This window comes from Colossoma macropomum, unplaced genomic scaffold, assembly GCF_904425465.1.
Source record: "Colossoma macropomum unplaced genomic scaffold, Colossoma_macropomum, whole genome shotgun sequence".
In the NCBI taxonomy this organism is placed as follows: Eukaryota; Metazoa; Chordata; class Actinopteri; order Characiformes; family Serrasalmidae; genus Colossoma; species Colossoma macropomum.
The window spans coordinates 20,853,369-20,878,636 of record NW_023494801.1 but is presented as its reverse complement, the minus strand read 5'-3'; the positions used below and the strand labels follow the sequence as shown (position 1 = coordinate 20,878,636).

Sequence of the window (25,268 nt, the reverse complement as noted above, 5' to 3'; positions counted from 1 at the left end):
AAATATGGGGTTTGGACTGAAATATTTAAACTATTTCTCTCTTTTGGAGAACTCAACCAAAACCCTTGGAGGAGGAAGTAAATGTTTAATGAAAAAGCAGTGGATATGTAGACAGAGACTGAGAAGGTTAGCCAAACGTCTGGAAAGAGATGGAGAGGAGGCTCCTCCGCTCTCTACATCATTCGGAGCTCGCATCATGTACGAGCAGTCTGAAGTCTGGGACACTTCATGTTCATCGATTACAGATCTTCAGTACATGACAAACCCGCATGGAAACCTGGACGTGCTTCAGTGATCACACTAAAAATCTATAGGCTGTCTAACAACAGTTCATCTGATTGATGTTCCATTCAGACACAGTGAACTGGAATTAAATAGGAACAAGGAGGTTTTGGTGGCATGTGGTACCTGAATGTCCTCCAGCAGCTCCTGCTTGCGCCGGCGGATATTCTCCAGCTCTTGCTGCTCCTCAGGTGTGAGGTCGTCTGGCACTAAGCAAAAGAAATGAGAAAGACAGCATCATAAGCAACACTCCAGCCAAGCTTATCAAAACCTGTTAAGGTACAGATACCAATAACCAACAGAGCCAACTGCTGAAATTCAAACCAGTAAACATTCAATTGTGTAAAACAGTTTGTTATTTACCAGACACTTCTAAAGCACCATTTCTTTTAGTCAACTAAAACAAATAAAAAAATGTATCCCACATAAAAAGCCCCATCTTTCTGTGCCTTCAAGCCTCAAGATTCAAGTAGATTAAGATGTTCAAATTTTGAATCAGGATGTGTAAAAAAAGAGAAGAGAAATTATCTGCACTCTTGACCTTTTATCCAGAGCAAAATTCAGAAATCAGTTCCCACTCTGCTTTCTTTATTTCCTAGCACTAAACAGATGAATTTGACAAGGTCTTCTTTTGCATAAAGTCAAAAGTGAGATAAAAACACCCTTAAATAGTTTGACTTGTGGACATTAGGACTCTCACTCTAAGCAAGTGACAAGTTCAGTGCAACGCAGCAATGCAAAGCATCAGTGTCACTGGGCTAATAGCAGGACTTGCACGGTGAAAGATATTATTAACCTGCCAAGTGCCAGAGCTCCATTTTAAGCCTGAGGAAGAAACTGCCTCTACCATCAACCTCTATTAATCTTGAACTGGAATAGAGCAAGAAATCTAAAAGCTCTACACCCAATAACTATAAGCTATAGTTATATAGCTTACAGTGATTGGGTACAGTCAGTATAGCTATAAGGCCCCAATGAGAAACTGCAACTTGCCCAACTTTTAGTACATGTATTGTCTACTGTACATAATAAATGTACAATAAACAACGTAACATGTTTTAGGTTGGACTTGTTCTCTAGCACTAAAAATCTTGTCCTGTAGTGGTGGTAGTATTTCATCTATTTCAGTCTGACTGGGGTTTTAGGGAAGAAGGTCTTGGGTTTTAGAGAAAGTTCCAATTCTTTGATTGATAAAATGCCACATAAACTTACACTTCTGATAAAATCAACTACTAACAAGCTATTACAATATAACCAGCAAAACCTTGTAAACTTGAAAACATATCAGTACCAAAAGTAAAATGAACATGTAATATGTAAAATGTCAATGTAATTGCATGTTTGCATTAAAATTTTCCCCTCATATATACAATGTTGAGATCTAAATGAAAATTTAAATTTAATACTACAACTGTAATTTGCCGTTTGGTTTACTAGCATTGACATTTCATTTACACAAAGATTTATATGCGCTACGAGTAGCTTTCTTTAAATTAAAATGTATTTCTAAACATGCATATTTATGCTTAATGTGATTAATGCAAAAAAATTCAAAATCATAATTAAAATGTAATTTATCTTATAAGCATTTCACTCTGTAATAATGCATTTAAGGTAAACAGGAAACAGCGCCTCTCCTTCTGCAATTACATATTGTCACCTACTGCAGTTACTCTGTGTCAAAATACCTTCGAAAATGCTTTCAGCCAGACTGCATTTTTATTTTCATGGTCTTCTCAACCAACGCTAGCGGAAAAGGCTTTATCTGAAAATATTGACATTTAAATTTCTAGCTTGATGTTCTCTTTGAAAATGCAGTTCAAATGAAAGTGAAAATGCATATAAGATAAATTACATTTTAATCATCATTTTGACATAATTATTGCATAATCATATTAAGCATAAATATGTTGTTCTGGAAATACTTTTTAATTTAATTAAAGCTAAATTTTTAAAGTTAAATCCTAGTGTAAATGACATGCTAATACTAGTATACCAAATGGCAAATTACAATCACAGACCTGAATCTGAGTTTTCATTTTGAGCTCAACACTGTATATGTAAGTGAGAAATTTATATGCAAACCCACAAATATATTGACATTTTATGTATTACATTTTAATTTTAATTTTTATACTAATAATCTTCCATAACAAACTACGCAACTTCTTTAAAACCTTTAAATTCAATGGACACACTGATTCAGTTAGAAAACTTCTATAGAGAAGTTTCTATAGAGAGAAAAAAATAATATTTCTTAGTCATCACAACCAGGAGAGAGAAGCACTAGTAAATTTGATCATGCTTTTCTTATATGAGTCTGCCCTTCCAGTGGCCCCTTTGGTCAACGATGACCTTACTTCCTCACTTCACACTGGCCAAAGGCCAGCTCTGAGGTCAGAGGTTTTTCCAGCTATCAGGTCATGCACTCAGAAGGGGATAACTAGTTAAGCAACACTGAGAGATGTGGGGGTGGAGGAATGCATGATTGCTGGCATTGTATGAATCATATCCCACAGGCTCCTTAAACTGCTTCTGACAACGAGAACAATCTCCATAATGCACTTACCCCACCCCACCTCCAATACTCCACGTCTTACTCTCCATCTCCCAGAGGGACCCACCCACACAAAACAGCCCATCAGCTATGTGTGTAGGCCAAATCTTCATAAAATAAGTAGCTCCATTCCCACAGTGCAACACAGGAAGGCCTGTCACAATTATTACAATCGCCTAATCACAGTTATTTGAGATGATCGCAATTATTTAAGCTGACCGATTATTTTCCACAGTGGTTAGATTTCAGTCAGGTTATGCTGCAACAAACAAAATGTGAATAGGGTGCTTTGGACAGAGGCAAATAAATATAAACAAAAGGAAGCAGTAAATACATTCACTAGGACGTCACGGGTCTTACGAAAGCAAAAAAAAAAAAAACTTCTAATTTTTATTTGTTTATTTGTTAGCCATGTAGATAATTCTAAAGATTCCAGCATGTATGCCGGCAGAATTTTTCTTTTTCGCTAATATTTTCCCTCTTGTGAAGAACATTTGCTTAATGTTCTAAAACAAACACTACTCAGTGCTGCCCTCTACCCATGTTAGAGCACCAAATTAGAAGTTAGAACTTTTTTTTGCTTTATTAAGTTCCATGATGTTTCAGTGAATGCATTTACTGCTTGATTCTGTGTAACTGTAGACATTTGTATAAGTGTAAGAGTATCGATTTGACAGTGTAACTAGTGTTAGCTACTAACATAGTAAACATAGCTAGCAAGTAAGATGGCTAATCAACCAGTTTGGCCACATTAGGCTTGTACTGAAATAGTTGCAAACAGTAAAGAAGAAACAGCAATTAAATTGTTAATCACAATTATTTATATGACAATTAATCATCAGCTAAAATGTCACCATCATGACAGCCCTACTGTGTGCTCTACGTTGTGGTTGTAGAAGATCAGAAGAACACGTTCTCTTTGTCCATCAGGAGCGGTCAGCCATGCCCTTTCATTACACACTGACATCCGACACATTACTGTTAGCTGTATGTTAAGAACACAACACAATGGGAATTTTATACCTGCTCTTTTCATGAAGAGAGGGGTGATGGATCCAAGATGACTTTTCTTTGGAAAAGTCTTAGACGTCCCTTTTCACTGTGTGTGTGTGAGTGTGGTTGGAAATTGGAGTCTTTCTTAGTACATTGTGAATCAGTCTAACAGCTGTTCTTGCTGCGCTCTCCCAATACGCTGATCTCAGCTCTCACCTGCCATCCCCCTACACTCAATCAACGTGGACTGTTCCAAAGCTCCCGCCCCCATGACTAGGGCTGTGAACCAAATGGATCCACAAACACAAATCCAAAGCTAACATTTTTTAAAATGTATTTTTCTGCTTTGAAACAGGCAGAAAAACAACATCCTGTCCTCTTTCATTTTATGTGGTGCCTTTTAGTCACACAGGCCCATCTCTTGACCAAAATATATACACGTACATGCTGAAAAGCACCAAGCAACGATGACTAAGCAGTGAAAAGAGATGGATAGAGGAAAATGGACGTGAAGAGTGATCTGACTGGCTCAGTCGTGATGTTGGCAGTCTAATCACGCCCCATCCCTGTAGTACTAGTGTTATGGTGTTTACTGGATGCTGTACAGCAATATACTATAATAGAGTAGCATGCAGTGTACAGCTTACACTGATACAGTATGACATTTTGAACACAATTGTAGTGTCCATATCATAAAACAGAATTCCAGAGTAATTGAGAGCACCAAAATCTCTCACAGTAATAAAATCTCCCACATAATTTCTAGTGAACACCATAGATCACTACATCAGCTGAATGTATACTAACACACATTACTAAGTAATAGTACTTATTACTATCATTAAGTAATGTTAACAATTGCCATGACTGTTCACCACAGCAATCAACCACTCAAAATGACTGCTTTTTGTGAAGCTGCTTAAGATCACAAGTGAGCAAACTGTGAGCTCTCAGCTTTTCAATGGCATTAAATCCTCTACGCTATTCAGCAGCACATGTAATACAAGTCAGTGACTAAACGAGAAGTTGGCAAAGAAATCAGATTCTTCAGGTTCTGGAGTTACCGGATCAAGCCTCCACTCCCAGAAGATTGGATTACATACAGTCTCGTGGAACATCTTAATGATCAGCAATGCAGTTTACAATTGCGAAAGCCTCAAGAGTTGCAAGAGGAAGACAGAAGAAAACAGGAAGTATTTTTTTTTCCCAGGGAAGGAGTGAGGTCATACTGGGTGGACACCTTGTGAAACCACCACACGTCCACCCACAGGATTTTTTAGAAACTCTGGTGACGCTGATGGACCACAGGCTGGGGCTCGAATGAGAGAGATGTCCTGTGGCCAGGCCCCTGAGGACGCTCTGGCACGAACGCCTGCAGTTATTCATGGACCTCTAAGAACAGCACTGATTTTTTGGGTCAGGCAATACTGCTCCCCATCAAACCAACAAGTGTCTTTTGAGTAAGAAGGTAGTTGACCTACATTAGTAGTGGCCAAGATGTTATGAGGAGTTTCTTTAAAAGAAGCAAACAATTCTCAAATTAAAAAACAAAAACTAGTTAAGACAGTCGGTGAAGAGTGAGTTTCAATATTGTTTTTTGCCTTTTCAGTCATTCTGTGCTGCCTGTGAAAGAAGGATGTAGCACAGCAGTTCTAGTAAGTGATAAACTTCTGGTGCATTTATGCGTTTTGATGATGGAAAGCCCCAGGAAAGCATAGCACACACATTCTGTCATTCTGCCTTCTTTCTCTTTCACACTGACAGTTAATAACCTCTCTGTTGTTGCTACCACAATGAACATCGATTTGCTTCCGAAGGCCTCTGCTGTTGGGAACAATTGTCACAATTAAACCACCCCATTGTGCATCTAATGGGCAACTGATGCAGATCTCCACACTCTGGGTGGTCAGGTGTGCATCACTAACATGGCCGGTTAAGATACCTTTTGTGAACTCAAGCCTTATGGCTTAGTCAAAAGCTTGATCTTGTGAACCTAGGAGAAGTGTAATCTCAACCTCATGCGGCATTTCTACAGAACAAAAAAAATACCATGAACAAAATTCTTAAGATGCATTTGGTTATTTGTTACTAGGGATGTAACAAGGCACCATGACACTGCGATACCGCAATGCAGAACTGTGACAGTGTGCATTGTAGAGGTTTGACAATGCATCATGTAGAATGAACTTTCTGTTAACTATGCCATCTAGCACAACTGCATTGTTGGAACACCACTGTTTACAAACGATCAACAACCCACATCAACAATCCTTCTGCCTCCCAGTTCTAGTGATGTAAGTTGCGCAACACGATTATAATCATCATCCTTCTTCATTCAAATGTTGTTCAAAATATCATAAGAACATCAAATTTTGAAACCAGTATCATGAATTAAATTGAATTAAGCGTGTATTGTTACACCCTAATTTTTACCCCAAAGTTTGTTGTATTCAGTTCCCCTAAATAATTAATTACAATATAGCACGGCCAAAAACAGACCTGAAACTGAGCTTGATACTACGCCAAATCTATGGCAGCATATGAGCGTCTTACGGTAAGACTGCCCACAAATTCTTCAATCACTATTTTTTCAATTTCTCTCTCTCTCTCTCTCACACACACACACACACACACACACACACACACACACACACACATAGAGAGAAATGTTTACAGGTTTGCAGAGAGTGAGCGCTTTCTGCTCATTATGCTGCCATCAGTAGCAGCTTTCCATTCTTTGCTCTATTTCACTAAAACATAGGATGACAAAATCATGTGTGGCCACTTTTACGATTTTAAAGGAAATATCACAGGAAGTACACAAGTCCTGTGGGTGTATGATCACTAAACTTGAACAGTAATATGGGTTAACTTTGCAGTAAAAAACGTCTTTCAAAACTGTTCATTTCAGTATGAAGTACCTAAATGCTTGCAGTTTAGTTTAGTCTAAAACTCTGTAAGCTGAGGCTGAAAATACAGAAGAAAGAATAGTTTTCAGAGAACAACAAACAGTATGAAGTCTATCAGCTCAAGATCAGTACCGTACATAGTGGTGGGCAATACACCGATTCATCTGGTATACCAGTTGACATTTTTATTTTTAAGTATGAGTTGTCATAACCTTTACACAGCACACATACAGTACATACACACTAAAGTTAGCTTAATGGCTGAATTAGCTGTACACACCCCCACACACCCACACACACACCCACACACATCCCAATACCCTGAACCATGATATATAAGGAAATACTTTTTCTGTTATACTGTGACACATTTTTGGCACATACAGCCCACTACTACTAGTACAGATCATAATATGTTGCAGAGACTACATATAGGAATACACTCTGGGCAGTTTGATTAGTCTGTAATTTCATAAAGAGGAGAGACTTTATGAACCTCCCTGCAGCACAAAAAACTAAAAATTTTTTCCAACTGATCACTTGGCAAAACCAATAGTTTTGAAAAACTCTTCAGGGTCACAAATTAGTGCATCTTCTTCACCTACCACTCACTTATTCAGATTTTACAAAATGTTGATATCCCTCAAGTCAAATGACTCAGGCTGAGGCTTTACACGTTTAACAGCCCTGACATTTATCAAAACAACTGACCAAATCTCCCCTGATCAGGATTTAAAAACAAGGTGCATCAGCCTTTTTTAAGCGTATTACACAGCTTATCCACTGACCTGATTTGGGTAGGTTTGTTAAAACACTGATAAAGTATTTGTTGGGATCAAGCACCTCTCCTCACAGCATACGTTTTAGTAAACTGACAAGCCTGTAAAGCGATTCGGAATGCAAAAACTGCCAATAGTTGGTCTAATTTTTTGCTAATTAAAAAAAAGTATTCGTATGACATCTGTACTGACTAAAGGCTTTCTACAACAGAAACTATTCTTAACCTTGATGAACTCATTTGTTGTTCACAGTTGCCAAAAAAAAAATAAAAAAAAAAAGGATAACAAACATTTAGCAAACTATACATACCCTACCCTCTATAAGACCCCATCACATGAGGACTGCCCATCGTCTGGCTTTCCTCTCCACCCCAGTGAAGAAAATATTGATTTTGGTGTGACTGTGGCTTTGGAGTGCATTTTTAATTACAGGGGAATAGGCTGTAGGCTAGTTCTAGTTCTGTGTAGCACTGAAATGCAGGTGACAACAGGCCTAAGACTTTTTTTTTTTTAACAAAGATTGTTTTAACCAATGGATTATTTCCCATTTGATGTACTTCTGTACACTGAATCTTTTCAACATTTATTTGAGCATAATATGGAGAGGAAATTGGCTTCGTATTTGAATAAAGTTCAGAAACTCTCAACTTTTTTCCCACAATTATTGCCCGTTTTACTTTGCTGCCACTCCTGCAATCCTTCGCACAGGAGTGCTGAATGTTTCCATAGGAAATAAAAGGAAAGCAAAACACATTTTCATTGCAGCTGCGTCAACTTCTGAAGTGGACTTTTTAAAGTCAATTTTAGGTTCCTGTTGGAAGGGTGCCTCTGCACCCCTATCGACGGTAAGAGACAGCAAGGGCCAGTTGGGGAGATGCTCAATTAGAGAGAACCTCCCCATGTGCCGAAGCCCTTCAAGACCCAGCCTGCTTTCCATCTCGGCAGGCCTGCTAGCAGACAGCTCATTTCCATCCAGACCACTAGAGAAATCTCAAAATCAGGAAATTGGAGTCCCAGCCAAGGCAAGGATCTGCCCTGAAACCCTTCTGATCTGGCCCATTTTAGATTATGCCTTCTAAAGCCAAGCAGCTTAGAGACCAAAAATGTCAATAAGCTCCCATCTGTATCATCATCCCCACCCCATCCCTTAGTCCTCTCAGACCAGTGATTGGAAATTAACAAGTGATATGATATAGATGTGATGTATAGATGCATAGAGGCCATGTCATATACGCATCAGTTTAAGTGGTGTGGTGTCTTCCCTTGAACTAACTTTATCCCACTGTTTTCGGGAGATCTGAATAAGGGGCACATTGAGCAAATATACCTGCAAATCATTGTTTATTCCAATATGAACATTCATCAGATGAAAAGAAAACATAGATCAAAATATGGGCCTTTTTTGTTTTTTTACACAGACTCCCATCTGGCTACTCTCTGAGTCCACTTTTCATTATGTTTTATTATCCTGCTCTCAAGACCTCTCAATGATTTCCACTTTCATCTATTGCCATCTCTCATTCCCTCGTGCTCCCTTATACAACCTTATCTTCCAGACGCAGTCATACACCCATCTTAACATCTTCAGCACAGCCCCCACGCACCACGCTCCCCCACCCCCTCTCATCTTACTCAAGGCTTCCTCACTGTCGACCACTACACGTGGCCTGGATGGACACATCTGCCTTGCCAGCAAGCTGAGGTTTACTTCTGCAAAGCAACTTCGTCCATCAATCTGACGCAACACACAAGCTCCCAGCTCAGTTCTAGAGTGGGCCTGAAAACACAAGTGTACTACACTGAAGTGACAGGGCTATTGTGAAGCTTTCAGTTTACCCGAAGAATAACGGGAACACTCAGTCTCGTCAAATCCTCAGAACACCCACTCGACCACACAGCGCCTGTTCTGCATCCAAAGTCTTGCTGGCAGCTTGACAAGAGACCTTGTCGTCAATCATCCAGCGTAGGACTCGAAACGGTTCTCACCTCTGACCGCTTGCACTTGGACTGACCCAATCCATAAGAGCGCTACCACACACATTCACAACCTCAAAGAAGCCATGGCAGAAGGGGAGGCAAAGCAGGACAGGACTGAGTGAGAGCCACAGGGGGCTCAACCTGACCCGGCAGTGAAAAAGAGAACTCTGTGTTGGACAGAGGAAGCGTGGGCCCAGCTGGCGGAGGAACACACGAGTGGTGGGCAGATCACATATCAGCATCCATGCAAGCTTCAGCAGCATTGTTCAATATACATTGCATAGTGAATGACCAAACACAAAACCTTTTGCCCTGCTTTCTTATAAGGTTCCCACTTCAAGCAAGGTATTCTATAATTTATGACCCTCTTTCTCTGAAAAAGGAACATGTTCTCTCAAAAAGCACTGAGCAAATGAACAGACCCTAAATCATGCTCAGGTAGTCTCCTCCCAGTTGGAACACCTATGTCTGCTTTAACAGAATACTTTAACCATGCACACTAGCACTGCTGATTATGGATGAAAGCCAGCAATGAGCACTACAGAAATCAGTGAGTTGGCACTATATAAATGAGATCATGTTATCTGGACCCCACTACATTCAGTCATTTGTTTGCCACGCTAGCTATTGTTACCTACTTCTATTCCTTTAATTAATATTAGCTACAGGGTTAAGCTGCAACCTCTAACAATCCCACTGCATGCACCAGAAATCATGTGCCTCCTAGTAAATAATAAGCATGTGGCACATAACTTCAGGTCACACAGCTCGGCTACAGCGAGTCTCGCTTTACAACCCGGCCATAAAGTTGCAGCCAGCCAGCTTGACATTTTGACATTTCTCACTTTATTATCTGTGCTTGAACCTATGTGGTCACAATAAACACCACACACAGCCCTTACCTGACCCATGCAACTCTGGGTGGATACACAGTAAAACTCACTAATGTGTGAAGCCCACAGCCAACTCCACTATGGCATGAATGAAGCAAACACTCATGACAGCCCAAGTTTAGCGAAATCAAAATAGATTTTTCAGAGGTCAATTTCATATTGCAGCCACTGAAAGATAGGCAGTGTCCTCTTACATGCCATTTTAAAGTAAAAAAAAAAATTCAGCCTCCATGTACAGAAGTCCAAACTGTTTGTTTAGTCTATTTAAAAAACATAATAAAACTGACCTGCTTTTGTAATCCTGGGAAGAATTTTGTTTTTTCCTACTGATCTCCAGCCAATCCTGGTCTCCTTCTTTAACTACTCTTCTATTTTTGTCAATGATAAGAAGCACAATTACATGATGTGGTCTGTCAACTAATCCAGAGAAAAGGTGACGGCCCAACGGTCAGCGTGCTGGAGCAAGAGAATGAATACTATCGAGAGCAGAAGGAACATAAAAAGGAACAGAGAAGCATGTACCACAGAGCTGTCACTTAGCAGACCACAGCAAGCATACTGCTTCAGTCCATCTGGAGACATCCCTCTCTCTGCTCCCTCCCTCTCCCCCTCTTCCTGAGACTCTGCTGTCATTAACATGGAAGCTCCACCCAGTGGCCAGTCTCTGTCATTCTTCCTTCTTCCCACATTTTAAACCATGCTGTCAAACACAGTGTACAACATATTGTACATCTCTGAAGGCCAGGTGTGCATACAAGTGCAGGCACAGCGCAAAATGTGCCTTAATGCAACCACAATGCATCTAAAATAAATATTAATTTCACAGGCTGTATCCAAACCCACAAACTGCACATAAGACATGCATCTTCACACACGTACTTCTGACCGTCACATGAAATAGTGTTGTTCTATTGGTAAACTTTCTTTCAGCACACATACTGTGTCTGTTGCCAACAACTTGCTTATGAGACAGTGCTGCATATGTTTTCCTATTTTTAAAAGGTCGAAAAAAATCCACTGAGAACCAGCTGCCATTAGTTTCTCAAGCATTAGTAAACCGAGTGGAATACGCAATCAGCCGCACTTCCAATATTGTACACCAGGCTGAGAGTCAGGCCTGTGCCCAGTGACGGTAAGAGCAAATTTAATGGCGGATTAACAACCCATTGTTTATTTATTGATTTATTTCATGCGAGCCAAAGGAAGACAAGTAATATTCCCACATTTGAACATAACTGAACTTTTAAACATGTTGCATGATGTGATATGCTACACTAACACCACATTCATTACACCTAACATAGATGAGATTGCTCTGTAAACATGGCTGTTAAGATGAGCTGGTTGAACATCCTTGGTGCTGCAGGCAGAAACCGGTATGCTGAACATCTCAGGGCATCCTCAGACCACAGTGTTAGGTTTCAGAAATCAAATAGAACAGGTTAATCGAAGGCTAAGCTATATAACAGTATACTAAAGCTACAACTTTTACTAGATTGCGCTTTTATTACGTTCTTTAATTTCGCTAAGATTAACTTTTAACTTATACGCTATCACTGTTTGCTCGACTCATGTATCAGTGCCAGAGACCCCTAAACAAGGTTTAACAGTTTACCAATGTTGTTTTCCACACGGTTACCTGAATAAGAGGACTCTGTTACCAGGTCTTTATTTGTTATGAGCGAATGTGCAGGTCATTTACATTCACTGATATTTGAAGCTTTAATGTAGTACATTTTATATGCTTTCTGAAATATTACAGTTAAAAGACGATTTACTGTTTGTCTTTCAACGCTAACACTTGTGTTTTCAACTAAATATGTGTGTAAGTCCATAAAAAGAGGGAATGGTATCAAGACGAAGTCCTTGCACTCGTCATTCCTCTAGCCTTTAATCTTCCCTCCCTGCACCTCTCTCACACCCAGGTTTGATATGACACTCATCGATTACTCTGCATCAGTGTGCTACCTTCTCTCGACCACAAAATCCCAAAGGTGAGTCAAGCAGGTCCAAATTACTCATTTCGGCCTGGGACCATAATTTAACATTGTTCCTGAAGCGAGATGACTTCAGCATGACCTGTAAGGGGGATGACGAAGTTCTTAGTCATGAAGTAGCTGTGTCCTCAAACAGCTTCTAAGGCCTATAATTCTTTCACGTATTAATCTGACAGAAAAGTGGTGAAAACCAATTTGTGAATCAATATATTTAGCTAACACTACGACAATATGTGTTTGGAGAAGTACAGTGTGTTAATGAAGTGCGTGTGAATGTGTTTGTCTGTATTAGCGTTCATGCCAGTCTTAGAAGCCAATAGGTGTGTGAAGGGGAGGCTGAACAGACAGGGCCTCTCCAAAGCAAACAGAGCCAGGGATTTGCAGTGTAAACATCCTGCAGCGTGTGTGACCAGAGGAAAGCCCTGAGGATTAGTTTAACTAGAACCCTCACCACACGTTTAAAGGGCCAGTTTAGAGCTGTGATTCATACAGAATGGACTTTATTATATTTATATGAAGACAGAGCACATTGTAGAAAGAAGAATTAACATAGGTCTGAGTGACTAAGGGTAAAAATGATTTAGACTGAAGGAGCTCTGTGTATGATTGGGCCATAGGTGTTTATACTGTGAGATAAACTTTAAAAAATGTGTGATCACCCTTTCCTGTTTGGTCTGCACATTTGTAAGAATAAATCCAATGACATTCATTGAATTGCAAAGACATTAGCATCGTGGAGAAACAATCACTTGTTTTTCAAACCAAATACTAGCTTGTCTTCAGTAGCACGCAGTTGCCATCTCTGCACACTGGATTCACTGGAGATTACGATTTGGCAGTTTGTGAGACTCCTTTTCTAACTATCTGTTTGGAGTCCAGGTACAGTCCAAATAGGAGTGGACATTATGATGATACTTTATCGTTATCAAGACAAATTATGTCCAAAATGCTTTTCTAAGTAAACTGTGGATATCGTTAGCGCTTAAACACAGTGACCAACCTCATGTTTCATTACAAAAAGAGCATAATTTGTCCTGTTTCATCGGCAAACACTGAATAACAGATTACTGGGCTCATTACAGTATTTTTAATTGTCGCAGTACAGGGTTTTTTGTCATATCCAACTTATCAAACCTCAGAAAAACTAGGCTAAATATTGTGATCCGTATCGTTTTTGTGAAAATGTTTTTTAAGAAATGTAATATTATATATTTGCCATATCGCCCATCCCTACTTTCAAATAAGATTTCTATTGCACTGAATTTCCAGCTAGAATGTTCTCTGTGGCATTTTTTTACCAAGAATAAATGAAAGCGTGCACGCTAGCTAGCTGTAGGAAAATTATTCACCTTGCACAGGACAGTAAAGCCAACTATAAACCAGTCTTTAGCAGCTTAAAAACCTTCTTTATGTCCCCTTCAACTGATAAGAGGTTAATTTTGGTCTTTAAGATGACGGTCAAAATAAGACACCATTTCTTTGACTTTCGTGCACCGCTCACAGCTGTTTAAACAACCTGAGGATCCTGAGTTTAAGACAGCTCGCAAACAAAATTTATCACTGGTGTTTTTTCATTACCTTGTAGTATTTCAATCAAGTTTAATTAAAAATCAATAAATAAAGGGAAATAAAGAATTAGAAAAAATAAATCAGAAAGAAGAATTAGAATTTCTGCAGACTGAATAAATGAATGAATGAATGAATGAATAAATAAATAAAGTCATGGACGGCAAAAATGTCATTATCCTGATACTTCAAGATGTTTTCACTGGGGCTACAATAAACACATTACCACAATACCGCGGTCAGGTGATGCTTACTGTGGGGTTGAGCTCAGAAAGTTGATTCACCATCATCATCATACACTCTACATAAAGATTGTAATGTTAGCTGAGATCTGTTCATCTAAAAGACTGACCACCTTTCTCTGTGTAAAATGTAAGCTTTCTGTCACTCGACTTGGCTTTTTATCAACTAAACTTGTGCCAGCAGAACACCACTTGGTCAGCATGAAACCTGTGCTGTGGTGTGTGGCACTGTTTCTGTAGCCTGCTCGCTAAGCTACAGTTAAGGTAGCCTATCAGGCTACGGATCCAAACATCACAGAACAGGTTTGAACAATGCATCTGCCCCTTCAGCTAATCTTTATTTTTACTCATCTAAACTTGTGTCAGTGCTTTAGTTAGCCATTATCAAACATCTTCTGTGGCGTGCATGTGTTCGGTCAAGCCAGGCACAGCACCGCCATTTTGGGGCAGTCAACATTGCTGCTGGACTGCATTCAGTACCATTACAGAGCGGCAGTTTAAATAGGATTCTGTCCACAATTGTACTATTTCAAGAATTTTGCACTCAGAAAGCGAGATAGGATTATATAACGGAGGGAACACAGCGATCCACGCTCATATTTGTGTGATGCATATTGTTTGTGTGATGTTTATGTGTAGATATGACTGTGTGGTTAATGAGACACAGAGAACCTGTTGATATGATTGTTTTTCCTCTGGTTTTATGTTAAGCTTATTTCACTTAATAGTCAATTCAGGGGATCTTAACTTGATGTAGTAGTTATTTATTTACAATGATGGTTAATGCTTTGTAGATAGGCAAATGAAGTCAGATTTTTATTTGCCAGCTTCTTTTTCGAATTTTCCCGATCCACCTTAAATGGTGCAGCTTCAGCCACCAGACAGTGACTGCTGCACCAAGGTGTAACGGGAAAAGCTGAACAAGAAGCTGGCGAATTGGAAGCCAACTTCAGCTTCGTCCTCCTTACTGTGTTTTGGGGGGGTCTATTTTATTTTTATGTGTATTAAGATTAGAAGTGATTCACACATTGATGGATTTGCTGATGTATGTGAGATTATGTTTCTACCGGAGCTCACGCTAAACTCGGTTTTAACGTCAGGTGCAGACTGAATCATTTGCTGTTGGTCCAGACAGCTAATTATCCTGATCAGTTATTAAAGAAATAAAAGCTACTGAGAGCAGTCCGTACAACCTAGATTAATCCATGTCTGAGGATCAGAACAAAACAAATTTGGTGAATATGATATACGATTCAATCCTGAGACTCATCACCTCTCAATACAAGTGAATTTGTTCTGCTCCAACATGGTGGACACGCAGACGTAGAGAACAACAGACAACGTGGCATAGGTATGCATATCTATGGGTGCAGAGCTGTTAGCATTCTAGCTATGCTAATAGCTAATGCTAACCCACGCCACTGTCCTAGTTTGCAGCACTGTTTAGCACTTAATTGTTAGATTGAGGGTTTGAAATTTATTGAATGGGGCATTGGTGATAAACTGCCAAACCAATAGGATATGTTTCTTTTTTACCGTGGTAGGAAAAAAAAAAAATCATACAGCCCTAGATTTCACGATACACAATATGTCACAATATATATTTTTTTCTTACCTCCAAAAAACTGGAAAAGGTAAAATACCACATTTATAAAATATGAACAAAATCTATGAATACAAAGGTTTAAATTCAATATGTCATATATTGTGTTTCACTAAATATAAACAGGACTAACTATACTCTATTTGTATTAATGAACCATGCAAATGAGAAGTGTTTTAAGTACTGACAATATCTACAATTTTCATATAGCACATAGTGACAAACTTTAACCTAATTTATCGACAACAATAAACATTCTGGCAAATAATTTTTTTTTAAAAAGCACTTACAAAATTTAATAATATTTAGTAATAAAAACACCAATATTATAATAATAATAATAATAATAATAATAATAATAATAAAGAGAAAATGAGAATAAACAGTTACTATTTGAAAACTAAAATACATGATCACTGCAGCCCTAGATGACAGGAGAGCTGGTCTTTCAAAAGTTCTAATGAATTGCTAATAATACAGTCTTTTTACAATTATTGAATGGATCTGAATATATTAATTTCGTTTTCAGGTTCTTAGCACAGAAAACGCTTAAGCCTAAATGTTCAGGGTAAGAGAATATGTTTGATTAGTCTGTGAAAACCTCTTTAGCTTCACATAATGGTTTTCCATCCCAAAGGTCTATATATATATCTAGCTATACATTAGCATGCTATACTAAGCCTAACTGGAAAAAAAAAAAACCACACACAACCAACACAACCTTCACCCACGCTGCTACTGCAGCCCAAGCAGAGGAAGCCACAAAGGTAATGTGACCCAAGTCATCACAGCACAACATGCACATATCAGCCATACGCAGACAGGAAATGAGCTGAGCTGCACACATACACAAAAAATCCCTAAAATCTTATCTTGTGGATGCTAAATTTCTTCAGTGACAGCAAAACCACCCATCCCCCACAATGCCTTGGTGTGCTACACAGTTTTTAAGGGGCTCTGGTCTACGTTAATCGTAAATTGCTTCTTCCTGCTGAGGCTTTCATGCTACATAGGGTGAGAGACCAAAGTCCACACCCCGTGTGTGGGAAAGGCAGCCTGCACAACATCCTGCTTCATTACAGTCAATACTAAACCTGAGCCGGCTTACCAGACATTGATCATTCATTTTCTACCTTCTTTCAGCATCAGGCATACTATACATATACATTCAGAAAACGTTCTTCTGACATTTCAAACCAACTTAGGTGAGCACAGTACAATTTACAGCACTACTGTATGACACAGAAACAAGCCACTTCTATAACAGTTTCTACATGTTAAAACAACAGAATCAAAAGAAGCAGCTGAAATGCCCCATTTCTTTAATAATGACCTATTATCGTTATGTATACTCCTTGAAAAGGGCTCATTATCCCAGGGTTTTTCATGCCTCCTTCCTCACATACTGAGGACAGCTGGGCTGCACACGCTCCTGTCCTCCTCGACAGTCGGCTCTGTTACGAACACAAGTGTTAAGCTCTCACCCGCCTTCAACACAGCCATGCTCACCACATGCTGAGCAAATAGAAGCTCCCTTTCTAATCATCCTGAAATGCTTCACAATGCACTACAATACTCTGGCGGCTTATAACGAAACAGATCAACATAGTAGAGCAATCTTAATCACATTTTAGTTGGAAACTACATGTAAGTGTAGAGGTAAATTGGCTTTTTAACAGCCAAGATGACAGTCCATGTCGCCACTTTCGACAGATTTCTCTCTTGATTTGCTCAAACAAATGAGAGGCAAACGGTGTTCCTGGAAACCAGAATGTGGTCTTTTTCCTTTCCATATCCAGGAGACACATGAATAAATATCAAACGATAGTTCAGAATATCTGACAACAGCCAAGAATATTGTTGGGTACAATGCTGTTGTAGTGATGCGTCATGTCAGCAAGTCCAGACCAGTAGGTTTTCCTTGTTAGAGCGAAGGGCTTAGTCAGGACTTGCAGCTGCCTGGTTTAGGCTTCAACGACAAAAAATGGCACTGCGTCAGTTGGAGACAAGTTTTTCACGTGAAATAGGGAGAGGGACACAGAGGGAGAGATGAAGGGAGAAAGACAGGCCCACACTTTATAGGCCGCAATCAAAGATCTCGACAGGAGACCAGGCATACCAGGCAGCTAATCTCAATCTACTAAAGCAGGAAATGCAGGTGAGCAAACATCAGGAGTAGAAACGAAGGTGAGAGAGTAAATAATTAAATGACCTCCAAAAATGTATAGCAAGATTACAGAAAGCAATGAAAAGGTCTTCTCTACCATTAAATAACCCATCATGGAGGAGGAAAAACGTAGAATCTCACAAGGGCAAATGTAAGATCACCGATTCGTTTTAACAACAAGGTCAGCATAAAGTCAACAAGTGCTAAAATAACATAGGAAGTGCTACAGGGGCGCCAGTGGAAATTATTTTCATTGTCGCAGCAGTATTTGTATAAACAAAGGCTATTTACAAAGTGAGGAGCTCTTCATTAAATACTGCTATACAGTGATTTGCAGGTCTTGCACATGTGAAACATGAAAACGTTTAAGAGATTAAAGACTCTCCTATGCTTTCATTAATTTATACCGTTGTTTTGGTGTGTTATCCCTCCTCAACACCATCAGAGCTCTCGGCAAAGGGTGCAGTACTTTATTGCAAGTGTTTTCCGTTCCAGTCCTAACTGCAGTTAGGTCTTAATTTATACATATACACTTGTCTCAAATTACACACTGTATGAATCATCAAGTGAACAGTCTTTAATGTGTTTTTATTGTACAAAAGTTGAAACAGTCCATGGTCTTTGGTGCCCTTAAATAGGGACAGTGTGCAAAAATACTATAATTCCAAAATGGCTCATCTCATGAAAAAAACTTTATAGAGTTTCCAGGACAATCTAACCTAATCTAAGGTTATTTATAAGGCAAACACTGGAGTGAATGAGTTGAGAACGAATACCACATGAGAGTAGAAAACATAGAACACAACTTTGAGTCTGCAAACATTCCTCACATTTGACCTCTGCTCACTCCAACTGCTGTAGACAGTATGCGAACTAACCTCTGAACTAACGGACAGTGTCTGAATCATGTGGCCTACGCCTAGCCACTACTGAAAGGTAATCTGAGTCATAAATTCATCATGGCGGTCTTGTCTCTCTCAGTTCCTTACACAATAGAAACATTTAAAACAAACCTGTTGGCCAGCAAAGCATAATGGCTGCAAAACCAGTTCCTGTGCAGAATCAGCTTAAGGAGAAAAGCAAGCATGGGCTACACTTCAAATACTAATCTAATAATCTGTTAGCCCAATCTGTTTGTGCAACCTGTATTATGTAATCATGTAACATAGAGCTACTTTTCTGCATTGCTTTAACATCCTAGTTAAACATGATAGTCCAAAACAATAACCACTGCCTGTTTACAAGGCATCTACGATACTCTGATGAGCTAACAGAGAAAATGCAAGGGCCCAGGATCATTATCAGCTCTGAAGAAAAGTCAATCCTACACCACGGTCAGAGAACATGCCAGCATGTGAGGGGCTCTATGTGGTTTAGGACCATTACTTTCTAAGATCAGCTACTCTGGAAAATACATTTAACTTTTTAATCAATCAGTCTCATTTGACTGAGCTGAGGGCTGGACTGCATGAACTAAAAACCATTGTATGCTAACATGGAGAGTACACATGATCCCCTTTAATGACCAGGGCCCACCAGCAGGCCCAAAGTTTTATTACACACTTCTATAAGCCAAGAATAGCTCAGCCAGTTTGCAATGAAGTCCCTGTAGTAACTGAATAATAAGCTTAGGAAGTATGTACTAAGCCTGGGATTTTAAGGGATTAATCAAAAAAATCGTTTAAACAAGCTATACTAACTGTGCATAACTAGCGGTTACATAACACACCTAGACCTATATTAATACATGTATCCCAACAGAAGAGTCATATCTGAACATACACTTAAACGTTAACATATATGCATACGTACTGTATTTCAAGTCTTCTATACATAATAGCTCTGAACATTTCATCTTAAATAAAGAAAAAATGTTCGATTGAAATACATTAACAGAAAAGGAGAAAAACAAGACAAAAATATAGGAACGCACCAATATATGAATTCTAGGCTAATGCAAACGTCATATTTTTCACATACACATCTGTTGATGAACATCTACAGAGAAATATCACATCTACAGGCCTCATTTCATAGAGAAAAGTATTAAACCTCTGTTCCACACTGACAGGATGATCTTAATAAACATTAGCAGATCAACGGTAAATGGTAAACGGGGACAACGACAGATACAGCCATTAGGGGTAATAAGCCATTTTAGTTAGGCGCTCATGGTGAGTGTCCAAAACGCGATCCACAAACCACAGGGACTTTTCTCAGCAGAAGCGGAAAAACATGACGAAAACAATGACGGAGTTAAGGAGCTGTTCTCTCATGAACCCGAGTCTGAGACAAACCAGCTCTCGGTGTGGCCGGCGCTATTTCAGTCCTCGGTAACTCTGTAAAGGCCATAAGGCTCCTCTGAGGGAAAGGACAAGGCGAAACGCTAACCTAGCTAGCATTACAGCAGCGCCTGTGGGACGTCTTACTGTCTGGACGTTATTATCATTAAATACAAAAGACCTGTAGCACAGTTAAAATTTGAATACACTGAATAATTTGCATTGACACGGAAGAAATGAATCCGCTAGCTATATAACAGGAAATGTAGCTAAACGTTGTGTTTCAGAAATACACCTGTTGAATTAATAGCCTAGCCACAGACTGTGAACAGTTCATAAACATAGACAGAAGAGGACAAGTCGAAGAATCGATTTGTGATTAAAGTTACATTGTTTTTAAATCTTCTTCTTAATATTCTTCCTAAATTTGAGTTAAATTTTGCATGCTGTGAACTGCTTGAACTTCAACCCAAATTCACATGCAGCACAATTGTTCAGGGTATTCTACAGTCTGAACAGCAAATAACTGCAATTTTTGGCAAAATACAAGACCGAAACAGTGAGCAGGCCGAAAGGAAATGTGAGTAAGTTAAACCATGTAAACAACTTTTACGCAGCCTTCCGTTAACCTACTCCGGCTTTCCGGTGTGTTTATAACAGGCTTATGAAGAAAAAGAATAAAAGGTCAGTTCGCCAGTTGACTCTATAGAGCCTACAGCCGTTGGAGAGACCGTTAAACCGATTCTGAATTAAAACACTGAACAGTCCTCTGCGGTTGAGCGCTCTGAGGAGCGCCTGGGTAACGTTAACCTAGCTAACTCAGCTTTGAGTGATACTTGACAGTCGCGACTTAACTTACCGACACCGTCCTCCGATTTCAGCACCATTGCGCTTTCTCTGGAAGTCTTCCGCTTGGAAAATAATCACAAATCCTTTAAAAGGACAGACAGACGGTCACTTTCTAACTTTTGGTCCAACTTTAGGTCCCTAAAACCTCTCTTTACATAACACACAACACCGGGCGGGGAGCTGCTGAGGAAGGACAGTCGATCGCGTTCGAGGGCGTGGTTTCGTGTCTTTACGTCACGACACACGGACCAATCGTGTCTTTACGCCGAAGCTCAAGGACCAATCATTACTTTGCTCCGGGACTCAAGGACCAATCATGTGCTTCAAAGAAAGCCGAGTACGGGGCCAAAACGACACTGCCCGGATGACGCGTTTCTCAGCCTGCGCGTGAAGGCTGTTTAATTCGGCCATGAAACTCCACCGGTGTTCGGTTACACACGCACACCCAGGAGAGAGAGAGAGACTAAGAGAAAGAACAGGAGAGAGAGAGACTAAGAGAAAGAACAGGAGAGAGAGAGAGAGAAAGAGAGAAGGAAAGCACAGAAGAGAATGAGAGACAGAGTGGGTGAGAGACACAGAGAGAAAGCAGGAGAGAGTGGGAGATAGAAAGATAGTGGGGGAGGGAGAGTGACTGACAAACACTTGCGCAGAACTACATGGGAACTGAAGTGCCTGCCATTACGAGTCTTTAAAACACCATATTAAAAAAAAGAAACAGACAAACTTTATCAAAAATTCAGACTTAAAATGTATAAAATAACATGTATAATAACGTATGCTTACCCTTAGTTTAAAGGGAAATTACAATCATTTTTACAAAAACAAGTAATCCAGAGTGGTTTGATGTGAAATCATGCACTGTAAAGAATCTCACCATCTCAGATTTCTTTACAGTGGTAGTGCTAAGAACCAGAAGTCACCATGTCCCAGCACAAACATAGCCATTTTTTGAATGTTACTATACCAAACAGTGAGTGAAGCTGAACAAATTTTTATATGTAATGTTAATAATGGTGAAATAGTTTTTTTGAAAAAATTTTATTTAAAATTTTTTATTTAAAAATTTAGAAAAAATTTTGGATAGAATATTGTCTTACAACAGCCTGCATGCACCTCTCTTCCATATGTTTAAGGCAAAAAGCTTATCTCAAAACTATCACAAAACAATGTGTCAGAAATCATTCATTATCATTTCTCATTGGGCTTCCTGTGAGGTGGCTTTTAAAGGCATGAAATGTTCCAGACGTCTGGTTCCTATCACCACCACTGTGAACAATTCAGCCTCCAAGTTTCTCTAGAGCAGAGCATTTCACATCAAACCACTCTGAATGACTTTGTTTACATCTTAACCATTTAATTATACAGAAATTATGTAAAATTGGTGGAATTCCCCTTGGAAATACATAAAAGCAGGGAACCATCATTAAAAATTCAGATGCTAGAATGTGTAATATTAAAACATTTCCATGCTGAGAAAAATTGACATATAGGCCTGTTTTAGGAACTTTACTAGACAGAACAACAGTTGTGGTTCAATATTTTCTGTTGTGCTCCACTGTCTAATTAGCCTTTATCTTACTTCAGGTAGGCAAATTTTCATAAGAAGCCGGTGAAAGAGGACAAACAATGGTATCTTCTCTGCTTCGCTAAAGCCGTCCCTGCAATATGCTTCGTAAATATTCTATAAAGCTGTCCACATATCAGACGTATGGAAGCGTGTCCCTGCTTGCGCTAGTAAGTAAGGCCAAAAGAATGCCAGGCTGTTGAAACAGGAAGACTGGAGACAGGTTGTTGAAACTAATGCCATACTAGACTGAGTTATCGTTATGTGGGGAATGACTAGACAACAAACAATAACCAGTTTCCAATATGGCATTATGCTGTTATACATTGTAATGTATATTTTTAATTGCTACTAGAAACAGTGTAACAAGCCTGACCTGAAAAATTATCAATATTAATGTAAATATCGAACTGAAATGTTGTTAAACTAATTTGCAGAACTTTATCTCCTCCAACAGTGGCGAACGGTGACTATTAAAGCAAATTCAAGCCAAGCTATAAATGTCAAAATTCTACACTAGGAGACACAATATGAATGCCCTTCGATGATGAAACGACAACACCCATTGCACAACCTCAGTGCTTGTTATCTCTCACATAAACACTCACACTTTGTGAACGAATTCCTCAGAAGAAACTGCCCCACTAGCATTTGAAAGCAGCCATATTCAAACGCACTAAGCCTTCTCTTCAGCTCCTGAACACCTAACCAATAGGAGAGCTTGCTCTGCTATCCACCTAGATACCATGGAGAGAAAAAAATCTGATTGGCTAATTTTCCACTGGTCGTTTCAAGCACTGAATTTATTGGTTTCCATCCAAAGCTTAGCAATGAAACAAGAGTAATACTGTAGTACAGGCAAAGATTCTATTGAGTAAAAATAAAGTTAAATTAACTTTTTTGTTCCCAGAATTAGCCCAGGAAGGCCCTGGGGGAAGTAGTAATGGTTGCTGGTACTACAGTTAGCCTATGCTCAGTATTTACATTTCACTTTGGCTTTCAGGTGGATCTCTTCAACATATAAACAGATTTTATCTGCTGTACTGTATAATTGCGCATACACCCAGTATCATGCTATCTTTGGGTGGTTCAAACTTTGGCACAGTTTTCAAGTATTAATTCTGGAAAACACTGAGAATTTCTAATGATGGCATGCATGAGTACTGAAAGAATTGTTGCTTAGTTTGCCACATGCACTAAAACTAACAAAGGCCCTATTTACACCTGGCGCTAATGTACGCCTTTGGTTATCTGAAGATGAACACGGGGTCCATGGGGTATTCTTCCCCCTGTCACGAGGGGTCACTGGAGACATGTTCGAGACACATATCGATACATCCCACATAACAATACTACATAATCTCTGTCAGACAGATTCTCTTATTCTCTAATATCACAAGATAAGTGCACTCAAAACAGCCAATCCAGTAATCCTGTGCAGGCCTACAGGTCCCTCCAGAGATCAAACAATGCAATACACAACAATATGAGATTTCTTACAACCATAATACATAAATTCAGTCGTTATGTATATTAAAAGGAGAGTTCGGCAAAAAAATCACAAATTATTGCACAATTTTCCACTTGCAGTTGATCAGCCAAGACTGGTTAGAACTGGAGCTGCTAGGCTAAAGGTGCTAACAAACACTGAAAGTCAATAGTCACCCAAATTGTTTCTGCAGATATACAAACAAAAGCGAGTAGTGTTAGCACAGTGAGACCTAAAGCTTGCTTACTGTAACAGAGTTAAAAGTTGCATATCGAGTAACAATCAACCCCACAAAAGTGCTGCGTTCCAAGCTCATTTGTGAATAAAATGTGGTCCTCAAATTCATAATGGGACACTGTATTAATCTTCTGAAAGTACACATTTTTTTCGACTTGCGTTACCTTACAATGCACCTGTCTTGTGAATACCAAATTGTTATCAAGAAACAAGCGATTTCAGTTATTCTCTTTGGCTGCCCCTTCTTTTAGCTACACAGAGAATTTTTAGTTTTTGTAGTTCATAGTGAGTCATGCTATGTTCTAAACCATTCTGTCTTGTCTGTTTGACCTGAATTAAGACCTGGATGCAGTTTGAGCAGGTTGAGAGAAGTTTTGGACATGTATTTATGGAAACAGTTTGGGTGACTATTGACCTCCAGTGTTTGTTAGCAACATTAACCTAGCAGCTCCAGTTCTAAACTAAAAAAGCAAAATTTGTACACTAAATATGTCTTGGACGATTGTCTGCAATTTGGGCATGTTTGCCAAGCAATTTCTTTAAGGCAGAATACAGCTCTTGTGCACAGCAACGGTGACCTACATGTGTTTACAGCACAAACACAAACACAGGGTCGCACACACATACACACATACACACATTTGTTCCAAAGTGAAATTCGAAAGCAACAATCAATATGGAGATAACGAACAATACATCATGTACCAACGATCACACACAAGCATTAGAAAAGCTAATATTTCCCTACATTTACACAAATAAAACCATACAAACTAGTTCTCACAGGAGAATTTCAACTCGAGCACACATTTTTCTTCTACTTAACTTGGAATAGCAACACGTATACCTTACTGAAGTAAAACCAGAACAAAGATTTGACAC

The 25,268-nt window shown here is 39.2% G+C and overlaps 1 protein-coding gene across 4 annotated transcripts in view; it reads right to left on the bottom strand.

The window, feature by feature from the left end:
* cyth1a (cytohesin 1a) overlaps window positions 1-25,268 on the bottom strand; it is a 54,253-nt gene that overhangs the window by 13,925 nt on the left and 15,060 nt on the right. For 3 of the 4 annotated variants that reach the window (XR_005008356.1, XM_036590442.1, XM_036590444.1), the window contains exon 2: window positions 409-491. Coding sequence is in view for 3 of the 4 variants with exons in the window: in XM_036590442.1 (XP_036446335.1) it covers window positions 409-491 (83 nt within the window). In the remaining variant the exon portion in view is untranslated. Of the gene's footprint in view, window positions 1-408; window positions 492-21,106; window positions 21,321-25,268 lie in introns of those variants that run through there. The other variant, XM_036590445.1, reaches the window with a different exon arrangement.